We start from the raw sequence: 25,903 nt of genomic DNA, 5'->3' as shown, positions 1-25,903 counted from the left end.
AGTGGTGCCCGACAGCCTTTCCGACCCCCAGGGCTGTGCTGGGCAGCTCTCACGTGAGTTTGGATGGGGTGCGTGGTGGGAATCAGTGAAGGGTGATGTCCCTCAATGCACATCTTGGGCAGGAGTGTGTTCTGTGCCCATGCTGTGGCCAGAGCTGAGGGACCTGTGTGCTCTCAGCTCCTTTGCAGCCCCTGTGCCAGGTCAAACCTGGAAAAGAAGTGAAGATCAGAGGTCAGCACCACCATGGCCAGCACAGTCTTTATTGGTGAGACACAGAACAGAGCCATGGGATCAGTCCTGGCTCTGAGGCCTGTTGCCCTTGAGCAGCAAAGGCAGAACCAGTCTCCGTGGTGCAGCAGCCCCTGCTGGAACCACATCCAGGGTATCTAAGTTGAGCCACTACAAGCTGGGATTGTCATGGTGGAGCCAGACAGGCTGGTGAGGGAGTCTCTCTGGGGCTGGCAGGGCTGTGTCACCTCGATCAGCATCAGGAAGATGGAGCTCCAGGAAGGGATTGTGTGGGGTAGGAGGGACCAGGCTAGCCCTACAGGACTGTGGATTGTCCCTCCCTTGGCTCTTGTTGGCCTTGGGCTTCATGCTTCTCCCAAAGCAGGACAGATAGCCTGTGCTCCTGAGCCCCCTGGATGTTACAGCGGTTTGATGCTCCCCTGGCAAAATACAGTTCGGGTGTTGGTGGAGCTACCCCACTTTCCCTGGGACTGACTGAAGGGACAAGGGAGCCTGGATGGGACAGCTGGTTCTCTTCATCCCTCCACAGACAGGTCAAGTCCTGGTCCCTCTGCTCTGGTTTGCATACTCAGGCTGTGATTCCAGGTAAGTTCCTGCACAAACTCTGGGCGAAGGGTCAGGTTCCCGCTTCAAAGCCTGACCACAATTTGGAGACAGTCCAGCCAGGGCTCTCCAGCCGCAGAGGACCTTTGGGGTGATTTTTCAGGGGAGTAAAGCATCTTGGGGCTGTGCACACCCCTCTTGTCTCCTCTGGTTTCCACTGTTACTGATGGAAGGCTGTCAAGAGAGTCAAAGTCCTGGCCAGAGATGGGCTGTGGCCATGCCTCTACTTGAAATTGCCATAGGTTTCAAATGAATTCAAGTAACTGAGGGCTAGTTCATAGCAGAGCCCATACTGCTCCTGTGGACAGAAGGATGCACATGAGAACCTGGTACACCAACCCCTGCAGTGGAAGGCCAGCCTTGGTTGCCAGCAGCTTCCTGAGAAAGCCAGGCGCAGGTACAGCCCACTCTCCTCCTCCCAGTTGGAGCCCACCTTCCTCTGCTGAGGAATCACAGGCATGCGCTCCAGCAGCTGAAAGCTAGGCTATCCCAATGCTGGAGCCAGCTGGGCTCAGGAGGAGAGCCAGCATCCATGGCATGAAGCTTCTGCTGCTCACTCCCATCCGGGGTGCTCATCCTATGATGGCCTCTAGCACCCAGACCGAATGGTGAGGACAGGCACCTGAGCACTCATCAGTGCAGCCCCCCTGCTGAGCAAGCCAGGTGGACCAGAAAGGGGCAACTCAGCCCCCAGGATGTTTCGGTGCCCACCTGGTTCTGCAGAACCTGCCCTGGAGTGAGTGTGTATGGCCCAGCAGCAGAAAACAGGGTTTTCACAGGTCTCATCTGCCCCTGCTGCCCCCAGGATGATCTGAGCACATAGGTGCTAGGGTGGCTGCTGGGACAGTCCAGGCTATGGCTCTTGCTCCGGTGTTGCCATCCTGGCTGGGTTTGAAGTCAACACCTACCACATCTTTAATCAGCTGTCTCCGCCGCCTCTTCAGCATCCTCACAGCCTGGGATACATCCACCAGCCCCTCGCTTTGGATCTGCTCACACAGGAAACTAGCAGCACAGAAGACTCCGCTCCGGCTGGCACCATCCCTGTGGAGGAGAGCAAGGGCAGAGTCACTTGCCCTGGGATCACCTGGCAGCGCTGAGCCTCAGAGGTGTCCCACTAGCCATGCAGGCTCTCAGGATGGCCGTGCCCACAGATCCTGCACCCCGCCAGCCTCCACAGGGAAGCCTTCCTCCCTGAACACAGCTGAATTCATGTCCATATGTCCACCCTTCACCTGAGCTGAGGACGTTACTGTGACCCAAGTTCACTGATGCAGCCTGGGCTGAGCCAGCTCTGTGCCATGGCTGCTCCTCCCAGAGACATCACTCACCAGCAGGTGACGAGGATATGTCCGTCTTGGCTCTGCCGATGGTGCGTCTCCACCTTCCCTAGCAGGCCGATGATGGTGGCAGGGTACAGGGGAAGACGCTGCTGCATGGGCCAGTCCTTCAGTTGCCAGAACCGGACTTCCAGTGCAGACTTCTTGGGCTAGTGGGGAAGAAAGACAGTGGGTTGGGCAGTGAAGAAACCCATTGGCTTCATGGAGGGACAGCATGTGTCAGTCCTGGCTCAGCCACGCACACTGGATCAAGGGAACTGCTCCACAGTGGGATGGCCCAGTCCCAGACTCTGCCCTTCTCCATTGAGTGCTCTGAGACCAGCAGACAGAGCACAAGATAAGAGCTGACCACCAGGTGCAGCTCAGACTGATGCCAGTCCAGCACCCAGCTACGTGTAATAGCTGTCCCCATCCACGAACCACCACCAAGATGCACAGAGTCTATCCACGGCTGCTGTCCTCCAAGTTAGAAAGGCACACAAATGTACCTCTGCCTTGTACCTCTGCCTGCAGCCTCACCCTCTTGGGACTAACCTCTCTCCCAAGGCGAAAGGCCCTGCTCTGGCCAGTGCCCTTCCAGGACCCCATCAGATCCCTCTGACTGTTGTGGCCTCTGCCACCCCTAGCTGTGACTTTGACCCCAAATCAAAGCCTGCTGACGCTGGAGCCCAGCTGGTCCTCCCAGATCTTGCAAAGGCTGATCTCAAAGGGTTTCACTGTCTCTGTGCAAAGAGCCCACCTGCTGCCTGTTGGTGAGGGCAAGTGTCCAGGCTGTGAAGCCAGCTCCGGGCTCCTCTGAGATCCGGTGGACATGGAAACGGCCGTAGGCAGCTTCGCCCTGGGTGGGCCAGAACTCCACATATGTCTGGGGGGGAGACACGCGCGTGATCACACACAGCCCTGACCTGCAAGCGTGGCAGAGCTCAGCACCTCACACGGGTGTGCTCAAACCAGTCCCTCTCCCATAAGCCACAGCGTGCACGTGGGTGCTCTGCCTGCCATTTGCTGGGGACAAACCCGCGGTGCCGCAGCTAGAAAAATAACACTCCTGCAGAGGGGACACCTGGGCGGTGGTAAGCAAAACCCGAGGGATGCTCCCTTGCTGTGAGACTGGGGACACCCCACCACTGTAGTGCCATGGTGCTGGGACTGTCCCCACGGCTTTCCCGGGTGGAGCCCACAAGCTTGCAGTGGGCTCCTGCAGCAAGCAGGCTCTTGTGAGAAGAGCTGCGTGGGGGCAAAGGCAGAAAGCACACTGCCTGGCCTCACAGGGAGCTGGGAGACAGGAGGGCTGCGTGTGGGCTGCTGACCTTGTCCAGCTCCTGGAGCTGGTTCAGCACAACCACCGATGTGCAGGTGTAATCCCAGACCAGAGCCCAGAAATCCACCAGAGTGGTGGGGAAAGGCAGCTGGGTGATGATGAGTCTGTCCTCCTCGGTGTATGTCTGCAAAACACACAGGGGTGTTGGGGGAAGAGGTCACACAATCCACCCCCTGAGAGCTCTTCTGACAGCAGGAACAGCTCTCTGCCTCCCTCCAGCCAGGGCTCTGCAGGCCCAGGGGCAGAGCCCAAGGAGATGCAGGGCACCCCAGCCCTGCTCAGAGCAGGCTTGCACCCCGCTGCCCCCTCAGCTCATCACACCCGGGCTCTGCTCCCAGCAGGCAAAAGCCAGCGGCTGTGCGGCAGCCCGCTGAGCTGTCTGTGCAGGCAGGGCTTAGGCTGATCACGGGGGCCATCTCCTGGCAGCAGGGTCCCAGCCGCTGGGAAATAGTCACTGTGAAGAAGCCCCAGGGCTGGGACACCTCAAACCAGGGTGGCATGGTGTACTCCTGCCTTGAGCAGTGGCGCCCAGGGGGTCTCTTCTGCTCCTGCTGGGGCTAGAGCCTTACATTGGCAAAGATGGCGTTGATGTAACCTGGTGAGCCATCTGCATTCAGCGAGGACATCAGGATCGGCCGGCAGGAATCCGCTGCAGAGGCAAGGAGCAGAGAGAGAACTGATGAGCCATCCTCTCCCTGCACAGATGCATGGGGCTTTCCCTGCAAGCAGTGGGGTCAGCATGGCTCCCTGCAGGACAGGCTGGAGAGGCTTGGATGAACAGGCACCACCAGCCCCATGGCCATGACAGCTCAGGGCTGCCTGACGCGGGATGTCCAAAACCCCATGCGAGGAAGCACAGAGGCACAGCAGGTCCACCCTCCTCATTGCTCCTTGATGTCTTATATGGGGTCCTCCTCTGGGACAGGTTAGACCCAGGGACATGTTTATCCCAGGTGTACCCCATGAATGCCTGCCTCCAGCAAGCCCAGAAGGAAGCAGGGACGGGTCTTGCTCCCATGGAGGGACCAGCCTAATCTATATTTATTACCAACCAGAAAATGACAACTGGACCTTGGGCAGAACCTGCCAGTGGCATGGTGCTGGGGAGGGAAGCAGTGGGGCAGCATCGCTCTCCCCATGCTGCTCTCAGGCACTGGGTTGCAGAGCAAGGGGCTGCCCAACCAGTGTACCTGGCAGGATCCCTGGCTTGCGGTTCTTGGTCTGGTTGCTGGGTTTCTCCGCTTCTCTGCATGGCAGGAGCTGGAACAACTCGGAAAACTTCTGCAAGGCCTGTAGGGATGATTCAGCCAAGCAAGTCCTGCCTGTCAGCTCCTCCCCTTCTTCAGCCGCCCCAGAGAAATGCTTCCCCATTTCCATCCCACAGCTGGAGAGGGGAGCAGTAGAGGAGAGGCACCACAGACCAGCCCCTGCAGCACCAGACCCAGTGCACCAGAACCTGGTGGTACCTTGAACTCCTTCTCAAGGACATTGTTGTGCTTTGAGGTCTCAGCTTCTCGAAGGCAGCGGACATGGCTAGTGATGCTCTCCACTGGGACCCCGGTGCTGCCGCAGAGCAAGCCTTCAAGCAGCACCTCGTACAGGAAGGTGTACTGCTCCTGCATGAGGACACGGGTCAGCTGCACAGTCTGGAGCAGCTCCATGAGGAGTCCTGGTACTCCACATCACCAGCTCACTAGCATCAAACTGTGCCAGGAATGAGCCAGGTCCATCCTTCACCTTCCTGCTGTGGGGCCCTGAGGTCAGACACCTCTCAGTGCAGGCAGCCCTGCTCTGATAAACAGCCAGCAACTGCAACAACCCGTTCAAGACCATCTATCTTCCTGTGGTTTAATGCTCCCTCTCAGACCAGACTCCTGCTCTGGGGAAGGAAACCCAGAAAACCAATGAACTACTTAGTCCTACAAGCAGCTGGATGGTCCTGCCCAACCTAGTTTCCTTCAAAGGGTCCCAGCACTGAGCAGATCATAGGGATGTAGTCCCTCGGCCAGGACACTGCTGCCCAGAAGACGCCACGAGGGCAGACATCCTGAAAGCCTGAAGGACATGTGGATTCTTGTTCATGCTCCTTGCCTACAAGACAGCCCTTCTATACCAGGATGACTGGTGCTGCTGGCACCTCAGAGGGTCTCAGGGGAACATGGATCCTGACTAGGTTTGAACACAGCATTGAAAATAAGATCCTGCAGTCTCTGTCACCTGGCAGTTCCAGTCCCTGTGGCTAGACCATGAACAGCATGGCCAGCGTGGCTTTGCATGCCACATCCCTGGGAAGGGTGGGAAGCAGATCTGCAGCCTGACAGTGTGCAGGGAGCAGGTAACAATCCTCACCTTGGTCTGCACCATGCTGACCCGCTGCTCCCGCAGCCTCTGCACACAGTGAAACACATCCACCTTCCCCTCGGCCTTCCCCATCTTCAGGAGAAAGTCCAGGGCAATGAAGGTACCTGTCCGCCCGATCCCTGCACTGAGGACACAGAAAACTGGGGGTCCGCACTGCCCCGGCCAGCCTTGCCCCAGCACCCAACCGCTCCGAGCCCCGGTACCTGCAGTGTACCAGCACAGGTCCAGCAGTCACTTCCAACACCCTCTTGTTCACCACCTCCACTAAGCACAGGAGCTGGGCAGGGTTTCTGGGGACACCGTGGTCTGGCCACAGCAGGTAGTGAAACTGCTGCACCACTCTTGGGAGAGCACAGCCTGCCTGCAGAGAGGGAGACATGGCTGGGAGCAGGGAGCAGGAACCAACCTGGAAACTTGTGTGAAGTAATTGCATGCCAACAAGAAGTGGAACAGTGGAGAAAACCACTTCAGGAGGGCACCAGCACACAGTGGTTCCCCCAGCACCCCGTGGTTCCCCCAGCACCCCCACCACAATGACTGCTCCACTACAGGTCATCAGACAGCAAAGGGTAAATTTACCCAGCACGCAGCCACACAAATTCACTTTGTTCTCTGCTTCCCCATGCTGTGAACAGTGAACTCAGAGCAGTAAATTCAGCTTGTGCCCCAGAGGGAAAAAAATAATAATCACAGTGTAGTGTTTCCATAGTCATCAAAAAGCCCTGGTTTCCCCAAATAAGGTATTTCCTAAGGCTGGTACTGCACTGATGTGCGTGTAGTCACTTTCGTTACCAGCCCATCACGTATTTTCCCCTAAACATCACATTCACTTGGTCTGAACTAATGAACTGCTATGTCCCACCACCAGGTGCTCTTGGAGCTTTACCTTTCAGCTAGACTTTGCTCTGGGCAAGACAAGAAAAGACAAGAATATGCATAACTGTAATTTCTTTATATTGTACCTGTTTTCCCCTCCTTGCAGCTCCTTCAGTTTCTGCTTATAATCTGAGGTATAACTTCAGCAGAAGTACCCGTCTTGAGAAATGCCGTTATGTAAGTTATCTTAAACCATAAACTATCTGTTCAGGTTTAGGAGCTGTAAGTGACCACGGAGCTTCGATGTGGACCCTCTGCAGATTGGCCCAGGTGACAGGCAGGCACCTGTCCCATCATTCTGGATGTACAGAGAAGCCATTTTATACCCTTTAACTGCTTTTATACCCTTTGTGATCACCTCATCCAAGCCCTCAAGGATGCACAATCTGCCCATGTGCATCATCAGTCCAGACTCAGCTGGGGTGACCGCTGGAACTGACCAATTGCCTTTGCCTGGCACAGAAACCTGGGGCCGATGCCCTGGCATGGCATCCAGTGATAGCAATGCTGACCTGCCAGTGCTGGTCACCAGGCAGGGCTCCCCACAGAGTCTCCTGGCTGACAGCTCCCACCAGCTGCTGACAGCTCCCACCAGCTGCTGAAACCCAAAAGTATCCTGCATCCCCATCTCAGCTACACGCCAGGCTTACCTTCTGCAGGCAGAATATGCGTGTGACAAGGCCCGTGGTGGTCCTGGTGTTGCTGAGTGTCACGGTGAAGTCCCCGTAGACCTGCTCCTGCTCTGGCCAATACTGCTCGCACTTGGTCTGTCAACAGCAGCGAGACTGCTAAGCACGAGCAAACTCATGAAGGGAGCGTTGCAAGCCAGCAGTGGTCTGCAGCTACTCTCTGCCCTCATTGACAGCTGCCCCGGGAGCAAAGCAAAGCAAAGCAGGCAAGATAGCCTGGGATCTGGGGAGGCCCAAGCTGAGCACAGGCTGAGATGGTTTCTCTACCTTGTTCTGCTCCACTAAGCTCGTCAGCATCACAATGACCGAGGTCTTCTCCTGCCAGACCATCTGCCAGAAATCCACCACCGTCCCAGGCAATGGGCCTTGGGGAGGAAGAGGAGATCCCTGTGTCAGTGCCCAAGCCATGGGGGTGTAGCTGCTCCCAGGCACGGCTCAGACGTTCCCAGGCTAAGAGCAGCCCTGGGCTTCCCTCTGCCTGGGGACTAACACTGCACAGCCTGGGCACAGCAGCACCTAGCAGGGTGTGCTGGACACCTTGGCTTCATCGCCTGTGTTAGAAATTGGGACAAGAAAGTGGGAGGGCAGGTGAGGGGTGTGTCAGGGATTCACTGCTGCTTCAGGGGCTTCCCCATCCAGACCCTCAAGATGACCATGAGCTGCTCCCACATTTAGGTTCCTATTTCCTGAAGAGCATTTCTGCAGCTTTGCAAGGAGCCTGAGACTGCCTCACCGCATACTGCACAGAGCAGATTAACCCATCTTGGCTTTGCACCCTTGGAAGGAGCTTCCCTCTGAGTGCATTGAGTGCAGATGTGTCAGGCATTTGCAAGTTTGTCCCTGTCACGCCAGCTGCCAAAGGGAACAAACCAGGCTTGTGGATGGAAGGACCATGTCCACAGCCTGGGCAATGCAGGGACCAGCTCCAGCCAGCCACTGCCAAATTGCCACTGAGGCCTTCCATGCCCTGCAGCAGCCGTAACCACTGTCCAAGACAGAGGCCCAGGAGATACAGGGCCTTGGACTGAGCCATTAACAGGTCCTAGGCTGCTGTCCCAGTTCCCCACTCCCCAAAGTGCTCAGAGCAGGGACTGGCATCTCCTGAGCATGAGGGCTGGGAGCACCCACCTTGAGCTGCAATGAAGAAGCGTGGACTCCGGTAGCTCTGTGGGGGAGAGGTTCAAACAGCTCTGATCACACAGGTTAAACGTTTAACAGGGAATGAAATAAAGGACCCATCCCCGCAGGCACCAGAGCCCAGAGCCCTTGGCACAGTGTCTCCCACAGCACCACTCCTGGCCAGAATGGAGAGTGGGTACCCAGGGGCTGCATCTCGGCTCCTGTCCCCTCACTCAGGTCCCTTTTTCTTAGGGATGAGAACTGCACACAAACCCAGAGTACGCTGGGCAGCTCAGAGAGGACACAAGGAAAGTGACATTCCAAGATCTGCCAGCACTTGAGGGCAGCAGGTGCTAGACCCTGGGGCCACCCATGTGAGCGGGACTGTCCTCACCCAGGGCAGCTGGGCACCTCTCCTACCCTGCCCAGGGCAGCAATTCCTTGCTACCTACATCCACGTAGCTGGCATTGATGTAGCCATTCCCCATGCCAGAGGGCTGCAGCACCACACGGCAGTGATCGTCTGAAAGAGAAGGGAGGTGGGAATCGGTGGACTGTCTCTTTGGGGCAGGAACGAAGTGACTGTTTAAGGAGGGGGATGTAATTTAGGAAAGCCTGGGACTGTCCGTTCCCTCCTCAGCTGCACTAAAGGGCTCAGGACATGTTCAGAGGTAAAACAGCTAATGAGATGAAAGGTGACGCAGCACAGCAGGAAATACAATGTGTTTTTGGGGAAGACCGTTAATACAATGGCCAAACGTCCACACCATGTGGGGCCCAGAGGAGCTTTAAGTTTTGATAGAAATTGGGTCACTCCCTCTGCTTTCCCACAAACAGCCACCTCTGGATGGGACATGGCAGTGTTCAGCAATGACTAACGGCAGGAACAGGAATACAATGATGAATGATTAAGCTTGCAGGGAGATTTGAGGAGCAGGACAAGAATTTTCCAACTGGATATAAAACAGTGGGGCCAACATGACGATTTTGGAAAATCCCTCTGGGTTTCAGTGGCCACAGAAGATGAGACAAGGAGCTCAGCATTGCTGAATAGCTGGAGGGGCACCTACACCAGCCCAGCACCCTGTACTGCCCAACCACCTCCAAGTGCCTGCGCCAACCCCTGGAGAGCTCTGCTTACATGGGATGATGCTCTTGTAGCGGTTCTTGCTCTGATTACACAGCTCCTTCCCAGCATCACAGGGGTGCAACAAAGTGGAGGACAGTTGCTGCAGAGGAAGAAGACAAGCCCACTCTGCATTGGCACGTGTTCTGGGGCTGGCCAAGGCCAACTGCATCGCACACCCAAGGAAGGGGTGAGTGCTGGGTGGACAGTGCAGCCAGGTGGGAAAACAAAGCTAAACCAGACCTCATACTCTCTCAGACGCCCAGCGCCATGCCTGTTGACTGATTCATCCTCTGTCTGCTCTGCCTCTATTTCCGCCCTCTTAAATCTCTTCAGAGCCTCCAGCAGTTCATCCACTGGGATCTGTGTGTTCAGCTTGCACACATCTATGGAGACCACAAGGCCAGAAGTTTAGCATGCACCTGATGGCTGGCCCTGGAGCTCTGCAGCTGGGACTGAGCTGGCATTGTGGTGGTCAGGACCCCACCAAACCCTAGACTGTCCCTCCCCACGCAGGTCCCTTTCTCCTGGGAAGTGTCCCTTTCCCCAGGCCAGCCAGCTCTGATCCCCTTGTTCCTGTAAGGACCTTACAGAGCCTGTAAGCACCCTGCCTGTGCTTTTAACAGACAGCCTGTCCAGATAAGGCATGCAGGGCTTCTGCTCATACTGCACCTCCTCGACGTCTTCGCAGAGGGATAGTGCTACTGTTCTCCGAGGCTTTTGAACTGTTGTACTTTCGCCTGCAAAACAGCAAGTCAGGCCCATAGACCAACAGAAGAGAGAGACAGAGGAGAGGCTGTTGCCCATGTAACAGCCATGCCTCCCACCTTGCTTTACCTCAGGGTCCAGTGGGCACTCCATGGCAGTGCAAGGTGCTGGATGCCTCACAGAGAGCAGGAGAGGTGAGGCACATACTGACCTGAAGAGCACGAAAAGCAGCAAAATCCCCAGTGCCAGGAGTGCAATGACCAGTGCTACTGTCATAACCACAGGCATCCTGCCCAGCTGAGGCACCGGCTCCTGCCCTGCAACCAGCACAGCCCAGACTCAGGCTCCCACACAGCCTGAACCAGGCATTGGGAGATCCCACAGGGGCGTGGGGTGAAAAGCAGCTTCCCTCATCTCCCACCACAGGCTTTGCATTGGAGAATAGCTAAGCTGGTGCAGAAAAAGTAGGTGCTTGCTTGGTGTGATATGCTTCAGCGTGGTCCCTGTCTCCCTGACTGCCCCAGGCATGGCCAGAGCCTGGTGAGGTATTTGCATTTCTGGGGTTGCACATGCACCAGGGGAGCACTAGGACTAAGATGCAATATGTGATGATGGCAGGGATGATGCACAGTGTCCAGCTGCCATTGGTGCCACACCTGCCCAAGTGGCCTAAGGTTGCCCAAGGCCCATCTACCATAGACAGCCTCAAGATCCAGAGATCTTCCACGACGATGGAAGTAGACAATGAGACCCCACCGCTCCCGCGCTCACCTAGCGCCTCTCCACGGGAAGCGGCCAGGCTGGGAAAAGGGAGGATGTGGGAGAGACCCTCAGAAACAGGGAGCGAGGAGCCCACTTACCAACAGAGAAGCTGTAGCACACGCAGGTGAACTTCTCTGCCTGTTGGAGGAGACGGGAGGGAGAGATCAGGCCACTCCTGCCCCACTGCTCACCCTGGGGGCAAAGGCCTCCCACCCACAGCCACCGAATGCCCCAGCTGTGGCTGAGGACCTCGGGGACACTGTCCTGTCAAGACGCCCAGGCTCTCGGCGCAGGGACCGGGAGCAAAGCCCGTGCAGCACTGCCGCTCACTGTTGGTGGCCGGCCCAAACCCCACCGAGGGGCCCGGCCCCAGCTGGCAGCGTCCCCGGGGAGCAGGAGCCCCCCGCGATGGGTACCTGCTGCGAGCGGTGGACAAGACGGAGAAGGACCATGTAGTCTGAGCCCGGCCGGAGGGCAGCGTTGTGGTAACCCTGCCCGCGGGTCCCGCTGCCCAGCACAAAGTCCATGGGGGCGGTGAGGTTGAGCACGGCGGCCACGTAGGTGCTGGGCTGCCGGCTGGCGTTGAAGGGCTGCGGCTCCCCCAAGCAGGCGCCTTCCACTGCCGTGCCATTGTGCATCGCGGCCACGATGAGCTGGTGCTCCCTGCAAGACAGGGCGGTGAGAGGGCCGGAGCAGACGGGGACAGGGAGAGAGGGACGGAGGCGGCTGCGGGCAAATGCTGCCGGTGGGGAAACCCATCTTGGGGCTGCGGAGAGCAGAGCTGCCGGGGGCTGCACTCACCTCACCACCTCGGGGTGAGGGGCGATGGGGCGGAGGGGAAGCACGGCCGTCCCTTGGGATGGGGAGATGTCACGGACGCTGCGGCAGCTGATGTCAAGAGGGTGCGGGGTGTCTGGAGGGGAAGACCCGGGGGATGAGCATCAGCGGGCAGCACGGCAGGGGCTGTGCGGGGAGCAGGGGCAGCCCTGGGCAGTGCAGGCTGCAGAGCACAGCTCCTCTGCGCCCAGGCACCTCCACGCCGTCTAGGAGGCCACAGGGCTGGGGACAGAGAGCTGCCTCAGTCGGGGCGCATGCCATGGCCACCCCGGAGGGACCAGGGCACAACAAGCCTTACCCCAGCTGTTGGTCTGAAACTCCCACAGCGACGCAGCCCCAGCTCCGGCAGCCGTGAGTCCCTGCATCGTCACCACGTAGCTGCTGCCAGGGCTGTGCTCAGGCAGCGGGTACTCAGTGACGGAGCTGTTCAGCTGCAGCCGCTCCATCTCCAGGAAGCTGCCATCCTGTGCGCTCCTCGTCGTGATGTTCAGCTGGGGACAGGAGACAGAGCTGGAGGGCAGCAGCTCCGACCTGCCCTCTGGGAACCTGCCCACGGCACAACGAGACAGAGCAAAGCATCCCTACAAGCCTCCCCTTCCCTGTGACTGCCCCAGCTGTGCAAGGCTCCCGGAGAGGAACCAGCAGGAGCCTTGGCCCCATGTGTGGACCTCAAAGCAGACAAGAGGAGGAGGGGAGAAATTTGGAGCCAACACTCAAGACGTCAGAGCGGCTGCCTCTGTGAGCAAAGGACCAAGCCTCTGTGAAGAGCTGAGGGCAAGAGGGAGGCCGTTCCTTTGAAGAGGTGTATATAAGAGGTGTAATGAGCCCAAGGCCAGGTCACTGGTATGGTATTGCAACACCTCAGGCACTGTGGTGACGTCCCCTACAAGAGGAGCCCTGAACTTCTCTTTCCTCCTGCAGGTCACCATGGCCTTCCTTTCCCCACTCTCCTTATCTGCCTGCACAGAGCTCCAGGCAGGGAGGCGCCTGGCAAGGTGAAGGGGATCACAGGGAATCTGTGGTCCCCTGGTACCTGGTATCCGATGATGGTACCTGGTATCCGATGATCTCCCCTTTGCAGGAGGGCAACGCCTTCCACCGGAGGGACCCCGTGCTGGGATCCAGCCACAGCTTCTCTGGTTTGTCCGGCACTGGAAGCACAGGAGGACGGGGTCACGCATGAGGCCAGTGAGGATTTGTGCCTCACAAAGGCTTCATGTGCCGCAGCAGCAGCAATGGTGTGGTAAGGAAGGGGAGAGTGAGGAGGGGACGTGCCACGTTCCAGGGCCCTGCACAGCCCCTTTCCCAGAGCTCCACAGACTCCAAACAGCCACAATCCCAGGACCATCACTGCAGGGAGCGGATGTTCAGGCCGAGCTGCCAGGCGAAGGGCATCTTTACATTTCATGTAAACATACCCGTTTCCTTTGTCCTGAGGAGCCGTGTGTACAGGATCGTGCTGGGCGGCAGGGAGATGGTGACACTGTAGTCAGTGAAGGGCTGCAGAGGGGGACAGGTGAATGTTCCCTTCCGGCCATGTAGTCTCTCCTCTCCCTTCACCTCCTCAGCCTCACAGGGAGGGAAGGAAGGCCCTGCCAGACGGCACGTGGCCCGCATGCGTTGGCAGGCGTCAGGGAGCCTGCAGGTCCAGTTCAGTTTGATGCTGGTGCTGGAAATCTCCAAGGTCCCGGGGACAACCTGGAGGACCTCTGCGAAGGAAACATTGCAAGAAGGTCACTTCCTTCCCTTCCCCTCCCAGCCTTGCAAAGGTGCTGCGGTCAGACAGCTCTGCTCCCCACCCAGCTGTGTGGGAGGGAAAGCAAGAGGCTGAAACTGGTCACTCCAGCTCTGGTAGGGGATCAGGAGGAGTTTGGGGTCATGGTGTGCTCAGAAGCTGGACGTGACCTTTTGGGAGAATTCCCCCAGTGAGGCAACTGCCCCCATTCAGTCAAACATCAGGACATGGCAAGGGAGAACAGGGGGATGTGCAGGACACTGTGTCCCCAGCTGGGCTATACCACAGATCACAGGGAGCAACAAAGAGGTCCCTCTGCCCTCACACCCTCTGAGTTGTGTGGTTGGATTCATCCTTTGGTGCCATGGGAGAGCACAATGAGACACATTTCATCCTGGCCTTGCAGGAGCTGCTTCCACGGTCATCAGGCCTCATGGCACTGGGCCCAAGGGAGAACCATGACCATCCTGTGCTGACTCTCGCCCAAATTCCCAGCATCCTGCCCCTGCAAAGTACCATCCTGCTCCTGATGCCTCCCTTACCAATGCACTCCACGTTGGACCGAATGCGGATCCAGGCACCTCTGCTGTCCCTTCCACGCCAAACTTCTCTGTATACAGGTTTCCCATGACTGATGGACTGGACTTCACTCGAACATTTGATTTTGGTGAAGGACGGCTGGAAACCCTCAGGGCAACTCAGCATCACTTCTTCATTCTTCTTGTAATTCTCCTGGTCTGGTGCCAGCCGGAGTCCTGAGTCCCACTGGGGCCTTTGGCACGTTTCTGGCAGAGTTGAACACAGGTGTTAGTTGGGCTGGGAGGTGACGAGGTTGGGCAGGGATAGGTGGTGGGGTATCAGCAATCCCCAGCAACCCTTCCAGCCCCTGAAGGGAGAAGGAAGGTGACACGTCCATCTGCCAGGACATGACCCCTCAGCAAGGCTTGTTGGGAGGGGGCTTGCCTTGTGCACCCAAAGCGTGAAGGATCACTCATCCTTGAACCTCCCCATCCACCTACCCACTTCTGTCCATGGACACTCTTAGCCATCCCCCACAGCCCACAGCAGGGAGTTTCCCACGTTGTCTCTCCCTGCCCACCTCCCCTGAGCACTGGGCTGCCTGCGCACGGCCATCCCCACACTCAGCACAGCTCTGTCCCTGCCCGGAGCAGCCCCACATCCCCATTGCCTGAGGGAGGGCATCGCTCTTCCCCCAGGTGCATCCCCCACAGCCTCCAGCCCTGATGCCAAGGGCAGACCCAGCCCCAGGCACTCAGGGCTCCCTTCAGTCCCCTCCACTCCAACTCCTGGGGCTGCAGTAGATGTCCCCAGGATCCCTCACCTGAGCGGGCAGGCAGGGGCACAAGCAGACCTGTGCGCTCCAGGGTGGCACCTGCAGGCACAGCAAGGACCATGGCACCTCCATGGGCACCTCACTGCTGGCCCCGGATCCTGCCCCAGGCCCTGACACCCATCTGCAGGGACCCACGCTTGGCACCTTCACCAGGAACCTCCCACCCACCCATGAATAGCAGGCTGGAGCCCTGCACGCCCAGCACTCTGCCCTGGCCTGGCCTGGGCACCTCTGGTCACTGCCCCCCACCCTGATCCCACAGTCCCCTCCTGCCAGGACCCTCAGGGACTGAGGCTGGCACCAGACCCCTCCCCGCAGAGGCTCCCCTGGAGCCCCGGGACAAACACAGGGCAGGCTCAGGGGCTGCCTCGACACGGCCTTCAGCAGCACCTGCCATTTCCCCAGGCAGGCAGAGAGCCCCAAACCTCCTGTGCACTGAAACCTCCTGCGCAGGCACAGCCTGCCTTCCCCTGCTCAGGAAGGGCAAAGCGGGGCAGCCAGGACAGATCCTGATGCCTCCCTTACTAATGCACTCCACGTTGGACCGAATGCGGATCCAGCCACCTCTGCTGTCCCTTCCCAACCATGGGTCTCTGTATACAGGTTTCCTGTTGCCTGTGGGCTGGACTTCCCCCAAACATTTGACGTGGGTGAAGGACGGCTGGAAACCCTCAGGGCAGCTCAGCATCACTTCTTCGTTCTTCTTGTAATTCTCCTGGTCTGGTGCCAGCCGGAGTCCTGAGTCCCACCAGGGCCTTTGGCACGTTTCTGGCAGAGGTGAAAGTGGTTGTTAGTTGGGCTGGGAGGTGACAAGCTGCGTCAGGGGTGGGAGGTGGGGTATCACCAGTCATTCAGTTTGGGGCAGAGCAGGGCAGCCAGGACAGGTCCTGATGCCTCCCTTACCAACGCACTCCACATTGGACCAAATGCGGATCCAGCCACCTCTGCTGTCCCTTCCATGCCAAACTTCTCTGTATACAGGTTTCCCATGACTGATGGGCTGGACTTCACTCGAACATTTGATTTTGGTGAAGGACGGCTGGAAACCCTCAGGGCAGCTCAGCATCACTTCTTCGTTCTTCTTGTAATTCTCCTGGTCTGGTGCCAGCCGGAGTCTTGAGTCCCACCAGGGCCTTTGGCACGTTTCTGGCAAAGGTGAAAGTGGCTGTTAGTTGGACTGGGAGGTGACAAGGTTGGGCAGGGATAGCTGGTGGGGTATCAGCAATCCCCAGCAATCCCTCCAGCCCCTGGAGGGAGAGGGAAGGTGACACGTCCATCTGCCAGGACATGACCCCTCAGCAAGGCTTGTTGGGAGGGGGCTCTCCCTCTGTACTGCTCAGGAACCACTGCAGGAGTTGCCAGCTTGCTCGGCTGGCACTATCTTGTCTCTTGCCTCCTGCCTGGGCTGTCCTCTTTAACAGTTTGCACGGGCAACACAGCACCAAGGAGGGACTGTGGCGTGCCTGCAGCTCAGCTGGGCAACGTCACAGCCGGCTATCGAGGGTGAAGGTAGAGAGGGGACATGGGAGAGCTGCTGCTGCCTCACTTACCACTACACTCTACGGCCCTCTCAATGATCGTCCAGGCACCTGTGCTGCTCCTGCCCCACCAGGCATCTCTGTAGACTGGTTTTCCAGAACTCACTGGTAGCAATTCCCTTGCACATTTGACCTTGGGGAAGGATGGCTTGAGATCTCTGGGGCAGGTCAGCAGGAGTTCTTCATTCAGTCATTTGGTTGTTTTTTTTGCTCGGTGCAAACTGGACTCTTTTATCCCACTGGGGTTTTGGGCACTTTCCTATCAGGGCCAAAGTGTGAGAGTCTTTCTTGGGGACAGGGGGTGGTCAGGCAGGAGGGGGACCGAGGCTTTGCTATGACTGATTGTGGTGTCAGCATTCAACACCACGAGAAAATCCAAGGGCCACCAAGTGGAGGAAAGGAGCATGTGCCTGGGCAAGGTGATGATAAAGGACACTGGGAGAGAGGTGAACTGAGGGGCAGGATCGGGCCTCCTCCAATTTCCCCATGGCCTGCAACTCAGGAATAGACCAGGAGTAGATGCAGGGACAGTGAGAAAACCTGTCCCACACTGAAGGCTTCTGTCTCTCCCCATCTTGGAAACTGCTCCCAGCTGGGGCCCATCTCTGAGCTGTGGCCAAGGCGTCTCACAGATACGGCAGCATGTCCAGGGTCCCTCCTTGGGGAGGAGTGCATGTAGCAGGGGAGACTTACTGCTTCCCCACTTACCGGTGATGCAGGTCAGGTTCTCTGCCACCCCATGCCACGTTCCCTGAATGTCCTTCACCTCCCAAGCATCATTCCAACCTGGAGACGTCCCTTTTGCACATCTGATCACAGCAAGGGGAGGAGTGTCCTCCATAAAGCAGCTCAGTGTCAGCTCTTCATTGAGCCCGTAAAAGCTCTTGTTTGGGGTAAAGCGGAGATTCGAGTCCCACTGGGGCTGCTGGCATCTCTCTGCACAGAGGAGAAGGAGCAGCTGTAAGCACGATGGGAAGGGGCCTGTTGTGGAGTCTATTGCCCTGACTTTAACACTGTCCAGCTCCTTTGGTTACCACATTCAACTCCACTCTTGCAGCCTAGAGCAGAGTTAAGGGTGGCAGTAGGCCACCCCAAGAGCAGTCCCATCCATCCCTACAGACGTGTAGGCTTCCCCACTCAGGCTTAATTTGCGTAAGGCTGACCAGGGACTGGGTTCCTCCCCAGCCTTCACACAGAGGTCCTTCCACTCCCACCACCTCAGCCATATGCCCAGGCACTGTTTGAAGGCGTGGGCCTTACAGTAGCCCCCAGTGCTGGGACCCTTGTTCCTGCCTTTGAACACCTCCCCAGGAGCACAGACCCCAGCAGCTGCCCGTGGCGAGCTGCTGAGACAAAAGATGCCCACTGCGAGGATAGGGGGGGGGAAGCCAAGGCATCCAGATCCCGCATTCCTGGACTGCCACCCAGGTGGGGCTGAAGCACAACCGTGTCATGGAGGGTCTGACGCCAACTCAGGACTCCGGGGTCAGGGTGATGCGGGGCTGTGCTTACCCTTGCAGGTGGCAGTCCCATTCCACAGGGTCTGGGTACCGCTGGAAATGCATCTGATCTGGGGGACTGATGGCACATACTCCCCGGCACAGCTCAGCTGCACCAAATCGTTCAAGGCATAGCTGCTCTGGTTCGGGCTAAACTGCAGCTTGGGGTCCCAGTCGGAGGGAGCGTTACATCTTCCTGTGTGCAAAGGCCACGAGGGAGAGCCCTGAGGATCACTGGGCTCCGGCAGCGTCCTCGGGGGTGACGAGGCCCCGTCCTGAAGGGTGCTGGTCCCCCTCACTTGAGAGGGGTGGCAGAGATGAGCACCTCCCCGAATGAGGCCCCAGACCCCAGGTGCATTAACCCTCCTTGCACCCTCAGGTGCAGTGCAGGAGGGTTACCCGCAGGCCCTCCTGCCCACCCACGCGCTGCGGAGGGGTCCCAGCTGGCGGGAGCCAGCAGCCCGGTGGATGCTGCTCTCTCCTGCGCTCTCTCCCACAAAGACAGGGGCTGTGGCTGTGCACCAACCCCTGTGAGTCTCTGCTGGCACCACTCACCTGCATTCCCGTCATCCTGCTGGGCATTACCTGCTCACACCCACGTGCACACTTATTTGCAACAAAAAGCCCACTCAAGCTGCCAATTTGCTTTTGCTCTGCAGGTTACACTTGTTATTTTCTCCTCTCCGTCCCTGGCCCAAAATAACCACTGGCTCCTAGGATTGGATACCTCCTGTCCCATATCCCTCCCATCCTCACCCAGGAGGGGCAACACCCCCACACCTGCGTTGGCAGAAAGGACTCCACAGGGACTGCAGGTACGTATTGAACCAGCTGCATGTTTAGTTGCATTTTGCAACATGTAGATTGGGCAATTGATGGAAGTAAATCTTCATATTTGTTTTCCATTAGTTTCTAGACAGGAGTGCTGCTGTCTCTCTGCATGGCACTAATTTAGGTCTCTACCCTCTGACCACACACCAATTTTCATGTAATAAGAAACGTAACTCTCTGTGAGCTCTCTTCATCCAACAAATTCAGCTGTAATTACCCAAATGTTGTCCAAAGTTACCAGGGTGCTGCCAGGCAGGCACAGTGTGTTTACGCTGCCTCCCAACACATCCAAATGGCATTAGGACTCACCATGAAACCATGATTGCTCTGCACGCCTCATGCAGCAGGCCAACAGACCACAACAGCTGCATCATCTCAGCCAGAAAAAAGCCCCTGCCAAATAAATGGAGTAACATCCCACCAGACTGGCAAATTGAGCGGCAATTATTTCAGGCAGGTGAGAGCTACTTGTGAAGGCATTTCCAGTATTTCATTTTGCATTTCAGGGCCCATAAACGTGCCTGTACAAAGTTTATGCATCGATGGGGATCCTTGCTGCTTAGAGTCACAGCAGAAATGTGAACAATTGTTGCTTGAAAAGAGGTTTGCGGGGCCTGACCTCAAGCAAGAAGCAGCTTGAGGGAATGAAACCCCTCCGGTGGAGACAGCCCCAGGAGCCGAGGGGGCTATAAGTTCTCATGGGCACGGCTGGCCTCTCCCAGACTGCCCCAGTCTTGACCTTCAGCGCAAAGGGGGCGCGTTGCTTTTCCTTCTGTATGTGCTTCCATACCTCCTGGTAGTTGTTACAGTCCCTGCAGTGACACAAAACCCACCGACATGGCAACCTGCCAGGCAGGAAACGAGGAAGGAAAGAGAAATTCTCCTTCGCGTGCAACCTGCTGACACAGGTGCAGATTTCGAGAGATATCTGGGATGGTGTCTTCCTACAAACACCGATGCTCTGCTGGCAGGGGTGGTTGCAGCTGTGTCAGAGCTCTGCCTTGGTCCCAGCATTACCTGAGCCTCACACCAAAACTTCTAGTGCCATTCATGTCGCAAAGCATTTGCTGCTGATACAACCATGAAGGACCCTCTCTAGAGGTTTTTGGCCTTGTATGGTGCATCCTTACAGAGGCCAGGGGTAACGCTATGTTTATAAAGGCCACATCTCATGGTTGCTGCTTTAGAGGTGTAATACAGTACAGACTTACTGTAGTACAAAGGACAATTAGTCTTTGTTTAAAAATTATGATTTTTTTTTACTAAAAGGTAAAAGGCTGAACACACCTAATTTCTGCATGCTGAAATAAGGCATATTCAGCATTATACTAATTGTTGTTGACAGGCACTTAGGAATGATTCAGCCTTTCCCTTAGTTATAGGCGGTTCACTAAAGTACAAGTAAATAGGTGCTGTGTAAGGCTCCCAGGCTGGAAGCGGGTGTGAAGGGATCCCTTGGACTGAGCTGGCACAACAGCTACACACTTCTCTTAAACCTGGGCATTTATCAGCCCTAGACCTTTGTCTTTTCAGTCAGCATCTTTTCCCTTTTATTTTTTTCGGGTGAAAAGGGCCTGGCAGAGGCGCAGTTTCACTCCAGGGCTTCCTCAGTCCTCCTGTCGGTGTCTGCTAGGAGGGGGTGGCAGGATGCTGCTGTGATCTGGCGTGGTTTCCAGTGCGGCATCAGGCAAGGGCAGACGGTTGAAACATGCTTCTGCAAAGACCACACGTGTGCCAGCGCTGTGTCAGTGGCCACATCTGCCCTTTGGGCACAAGGACTCTATCGGTGAGCAGTCCTACAGGCAAACCCTCTTGCTCCCTCTTGGACCTGGCTGTGCCTGCAGAGCCCCTTGCAGGCAGCGTAGGGATGCCCGTCCTCTGCAATTTGTCCTTTCCTTTCTGAGGTCTCTGAGCTGTGGGGGTGAGCATTCAGCCCCTTTTTAATTCCCCGCAGGCTCCCCTGAGCATTCTGGCCTGCCAGATGTGGCCCTGGTGCGCTCATGCGTGGGGCAGACAGGGGTTGATACAGCACCCAGACCCAGGCTGGGCATGGACCATGCGGGCAGAGCCCGAAGGCTGGGTGGGAAAGATCAGAAAAGGCAGGCAGAGCCCACAGCTCATCCCCATCCTCAGAGGAGCCAGAGCCTGGAGAGTGCTGCTGTAGGGGAGTGCACCAGCCTCAGAAATCAGCCTGGGAATTAACGCTGTCTGACAGAGGGACGGGTATGACAAAATGAGCTTGCTTGCCTTGCAAAGGGGTAGTGTACACCAGCGAGACAGCCTGGGAGGCTGCCAAAGCCTATTTACCTCCTCTATGCAGAGGATCCTGCTAGCAGTACCCATCCTGTCACAGCCCCTCCAGGGCTGCCTCCTACCTGCACCCCTGCTGCTGCAGAGGAGCTGAAGACTTGCAGGGTGTCACAGCACCACCACCATCTGCATTCAGGCACCTGCAGCTGCTCGGAGCCCTTCCTGGTGGCATTTCTGATGACTGCTTGAGGGTAAAGCCTAGAAGTCTCTGCTTCCCCACGAAGGGGGAAGAGAAGACACTTTCTCAAGAGAAGAGACACTTTTTCAAGAGAAGACACGTCTGTTTTTGCCTCAAGAACATCGCTGACTATAACCCATTTCAACCTCACTTCTCCAATAAGCCCAAGCCTGGCAGGCATGTGATTACCACTTGAGACTCACTGGGAGAAGCTAATCCATGACTGCTGGGTGCAGTAGAGATGCACAGGTTAGGGGAGGCACCTCTGTTCTCGCCCTCTTTCTTACATTCCATCCCCAACCACTCTGTAACCTTTGCCGTGGGAAAAGAGTTCCTTGGAGCAAAGGAGCCTTTGCTCTAACCCAGGGTGGCTGTTTGTGTGCTTTGGTGGTGGCCATGGGAAGCTGCGTGGCACACGTGAGTCAGAGGGTATCGGATCTGCCCCAGTTTCACCAGGCTGAAGCTCACCATTTGTGCAAAGGAGACAGATGCACACACCTGTGCATGGGGGGATGGGGCACTGCTGGAGAAGAGAGGGTGCTCAGAGAGAAAGAGGAAAGAAACACTCAGCTTCTAGCCTTGTAGGGACTAACAGCATCCGGGAGAGTAAAGAAACAGTCATCAGACACTGTTTTTCACCCTGCACCGTGGTGTGCTGGCAGCCGCCCACAGGCCCTCTGCCCCCAGCTGTAGGAAAGAGGCTGAGACAAGTGAAATTTCAGCATGGAAAATATGGTGTAGATGTGACCAAATGGGCACCTCTTGTAATATGCGATGTGTGCTCACTGCAAAACAAAGAATGCTGAATGCCTAGGCAGGAGTCGTAACAAAAAGATAGTCTGTTTGCCTCATATAGTCAGAGAGTAACTGTTATGTTTTTCTTCAGTTGATGCTATTGAATATGAAATACCCTCCTTGTTAAAATTGTTTAATAACCATGAATATAGTAAGCATTTTACAGAAGTATCAGGACTGCCTATCCCTGCTGCAAAGGAGTTACGAGTCTGGCGGGCAAAACAAAGCCCCAGCATGCCCTAGAAGCAGATGTCAGGGAGGATCAGGAGAAAGGAGAAATAGCTATGCTGGTTAATTCAGGTCAGGCTCCTGGGTTCAGCCCTTTGCTTACCAGCAAAAGATGTATTTTCTTACATTGTATTATCCCATACACGAAGAGTAAAAGACAAGGTGAAATCTAAGGAGCAGCTGGCAAAGTTCAACCCTTTTCCCGTGGCAGTTCAGCAGCTAACAAAGGTGACAGCAAAGCGTGCTGGAGTCTTGCTGCGTTTGATGCCATGTGCTCGTTGAGAGGAGCTAAGAAAAGCAACCACTGTTTCCACCAGTGGAGAGTGGTATTACAAGCCACCGAGAAGACATGCACGGGTCTTAAAGCATCTCTGTACTCATTGCTAGCAGCCAAAGCTGCCAAGTGGGTATTTAAGAGCGATGGGCAGTTTGAGGGTGGGGAAGGGGCAGAAAGACCTCAGGGCTGCTCTGCTTGGGAGCAGTGCCAGCGAAAGGAGGTGGCGAAGCAGGACACTGAACAAGGCACCGTGGGAAGAACAGGCAAATGGCAGCACTTTAACCTGTACTGCTCTGCCATGCAAAAGAGCATCTGACAGGGTTTTAAGAACAGGAGGTGAAATACTTGTTTCCTGAATCTGTATTCTGGTAATGGGGAGTGGAAGCATGGTGGAGCACACAGTTCACAGCCCCAAGGGTGTCCAGCCCCAAGGGTGTCCAGCCCCAAGGTGCTCCTCTGCAGTGTCTCAGCATTTGTGTTCCCCACAGGATTTACTCCAGGCACTGTTTGAAATTTGAGTCCTACTGACACAAAACCTTTCGGATTGAGTGTGGCCTTATTTTACCTAGCACCCTCCCACCCAACAGGCACTGCAGCTATGCTCCTAGTTAGGGCTCCTTGTCAGCTGCTATCAAATCACTGAGTAATGTCAAGCAAGGCTGATGAGAAAGGGGCCAGGGCCAGCCTGGATCACAGACCCTGCCTCTGGAGGGAAAACATCCCCTAGAAGCTTCTCCACCTGCCTTCCAGGCGCTCTGGGGCTGTAAGGGGATGAGGCTTTCGTACAGGTGCAGCACCTCAGGGGGGAGAAAAACCCTGTAAGAACAGCACAGCAAGACAATAAGGTGACAATAGGACAATGAGACAATGCACCCTGCTCAGTGCATGGTGCCCCTGTGATGGGCTAAGCAGAGCAGCAGTGCTGCACTGTCTCATTCTTGTATCACACACACCAACCACATCCTCTGCTTGCGGCTGCTCTGCTCTTCTCCGGGCTCCCCGTAGCACCGCCATGTGCCCTCACCTCCTGCCCAGCGCTGGGACACGACTCTGCCATCCAGACTCATTTCCTCAGCGAGTGCCAGGCCCATGGCCCATGGCCCTTCCCCAAAATTATTGCCGTGCCTGTGGCTCTTCAGGAACTGGCACTGCTGGTGCTCAGTGCTGGGGGACAGGGCGAGGGGGGGAAGCTGGCCCAGAGATTTTGGTGTGCAGGACCCCTGCTGAAAGGGGACAGCCCCACACTGCCCGGCACCCTGGTCCACCCAGCGGGGGGGGGGGGGGGGGGCGCTTTGTGGGTGCTTGAAAGGGGGCAGCGATGTGCAGCGGGAGCAGCTTGTCCACTGTCTCCACTGCGCTGTTCCCCCTCTGCAATTGTACCCTACATCTGCCAGGGTCATGGGAGATGCTCAGGGACTCCTGGGAAGGTGGACTCTTGGGTTGTGTCCTGTCCCCATGTCCCCCCTCTCTGCCCAACGGCTTTACCCTGCCCCACTGCCACTGTCTGCCCCACAGAGGCCCCTTCCACCCTAACGGGGATGGGAGGGACCCTCCTGCCCCATCCTGGCCATCCCCCTTGTCCTGTCCCTTAGCAAGAGGAGGCCCCCAATCCATCAGGTGGGGACCTCGGCACAGGTCCCAGGGCGGAATGAGCCCACGTGCTGAGGACACAGGCAGGGCTGCCCGCACTGCTGGGTGCGGCTGCCAAATGTTTTTGTCTTGCTTCCTCTTTTCACAAACACCAAGGTGCAAGCTCAGCAATACCATCTCTGCTGCAGGCAGCCCCAGATTCCTCCAGGGATGGCTGGGTGACCGAGGTGTGCAGAGCCAGCCAAGGGTCTGCTGGCCACCGGGTTCCCGCTGTGTCCCACTGCACACAGTACAGCCAGGTCCTGGCCTTAGTGTGCACTGTGCAAACAAGCTGGAGAGCTACACGACGCTTGGGCACGGTTGCACATGCTGGCCTGGGAGGACAGCTTCAGTAGGGGATCTGGGCAAGGGGAAGCCAGTCCGGGCAGGACGATATCTTTTATGTCGGGTTTAGCCCTTGGTTTTTGAGCGATGGTGTGCTGTGCTCACGCTCCCTGCAACCACAGGGACACATTTCCTCTGGGAACAGGCTCCTATGGCCCATATCACATAGTACAGACCCTGCCATCACTTCACATCAGCAGTTAAAGATCCTGGTCCCATTCCCTGGCCTCTATCATAGCCAGGATCCTTAATCAGCAGGTTTCTCTAGCCTGTGTCAGCCCAGGCACATCCCCGCAGTGGGTTGGGACAACATGAGTAGATGCTAGTGTAAGGATTTTCATCACCTAGCTCCGGCAAGATTAATTTAGAGAAATACTCCAGTTCAGACAGATGCAGAGCAATGCAAAGTCACGGCCCCTGGACCACAGCTCAAATCCCAGACAGTACCTCGCTCGACTGATTCACCAGCCTCTGGGGAGGTCAGATAACATGTGAGCCTGAAGATACCCACTGAGTGACTCTGCTGGGTTGGCAGTGTGCAGCCTGCGTAGGAAGAGCCCGGCAAGGCTCTGGGGGTGCCCTGCTCCTCTGGCACCAAGAAAGCCCGTTAAAGAGCAATCCCAGCACACCGTAACTCCTGCCCACCAGGGTGTCCTGGAGACACAGGGGCTGAGCTCACGGCTCCCAGGTCTTTTCTGGGCACCAGCACCCATCTTCACCACAGTGAGGACGTGGCATCTGCACACTGTGCAAAGAGAGACAGCCACCTGCTGCTCCCAGGGACACTGCCCACTCCATGGAGGAATGATACGGCCCCTGCGGAGGCTTTCCCAGCACACTGAGGTTTGCTGCCCTCCATCCCCAAACAGAGCTTCACCCCACCACAACCTGACTGATGCCTGAGTGCCTTGGGCCGTGGCTGTCTGGGCTCCAGTCCTCTCTGATACAGCTACTGCATCCTACACGCGGTAAAGATACACAGCAAGCTTGCAGCAGGAGAGCAGCAAAACCTTCTCTTGCGGGGAGAGGAGTGAGCGCTTCTTACCTGTTTCCTGGGGTTCTCTGGAGTTGTTAGGGTCCGGCTCTTCCTGCTCCTCTACTGCCAGCAGAGGTGTGAGGAGCAGGAGAAATGTCCATCGCAGGGCCATGTTTGCTTATGCTCCCAGGGCAGGACTGAGGTCTCAGCTCCGCTG

At 56.8% G+C, this 25,903-nt stretch overlaps 1 protein-coding gene across 2 annotated transcripts; it reads right to left on the bottom strand.

Annotated features, from left to right (window-relative positions):
* Window positions 1-246: 246 nt before the first annotated feature.
* Window positions 247-25,903, bottom strand: LOC143172973 (receptor-type tyrosine-protein phosphatase T-like). 2 transcript variants are annotated; one of them, XM_076362900.1, is made up of 30 exons: window positions 25,756-25,903; window positions 18,131-18,313; window positions 17,327-17,554; window positions 15,984-16,226; window positions 15,606-15,848; window positions 14,269-14,511; window positions 13,410-13,700; window positions 13,045-13,142; window positions 12,290-12,482; window positions 11,956-12,067; window positions 11,571-11,817; window positions 11,253-11,292; window positions 10,604-10,709; window positions 10,357-10,424; window positions 9,928-10,070; window positions 9,700-9,787; window positions 9,011-9,081; window positions 8,568-8,604; window positions 7,707-7,804; window positions 7,401-7,517; window positions 6,078-6,235; window positions 5,863-5,998; window positions 4,980-5,129; window positions 4,704-4,803; window positions 4,083-4,162; window positions 3,503-3,637; window positions 2,932-3,057; window positions 2,184-2,341; window positions 1,761-1,896; window positions 247-1,150 (listed from the first exon to the last, which is right to left on the bottom strand). In XM_076362900.1, the coding sequence occupies exons 1-30, from the start codon at window positions 25,856-25,858 to the stop codon at window positions 1,076-1,078; spliced, it is 4,206 nt and encodes a 1,401-aa protein (XP_076219015.1). In that variant the 5' UTR covers window positions 25,859-25,903; the 3' UTR covers window positions 247-1,075. The 2 variants fall into 2 exon arrangements, with proteins under 2 accessions (XP_076219015.1, XP_076219016.1); XM_076362901.1 differs by lacking the exon at window positions 18,131-18,313.

This window comes from Aptenodytes patagonicus, chromosome Z (assembly GCF_965638725.1).
Source record: "Aptenodytes patagonicus chromosome Z, bAptPat1.pri.cur, whole genome shotgun sequence".
In the NCBI taxonomy this organism is placed as follows: Eukaryota; Metazoa; Chordata; class Aves; order Sphenisciformes; family Spheniscidae; genus Aptenodytes; species Aptenodytes patagonicus.
Note: the sequence above shows the minus strand (reverse complement) of the source record. Positions and strands in the feature narration are given on the sequence as shown.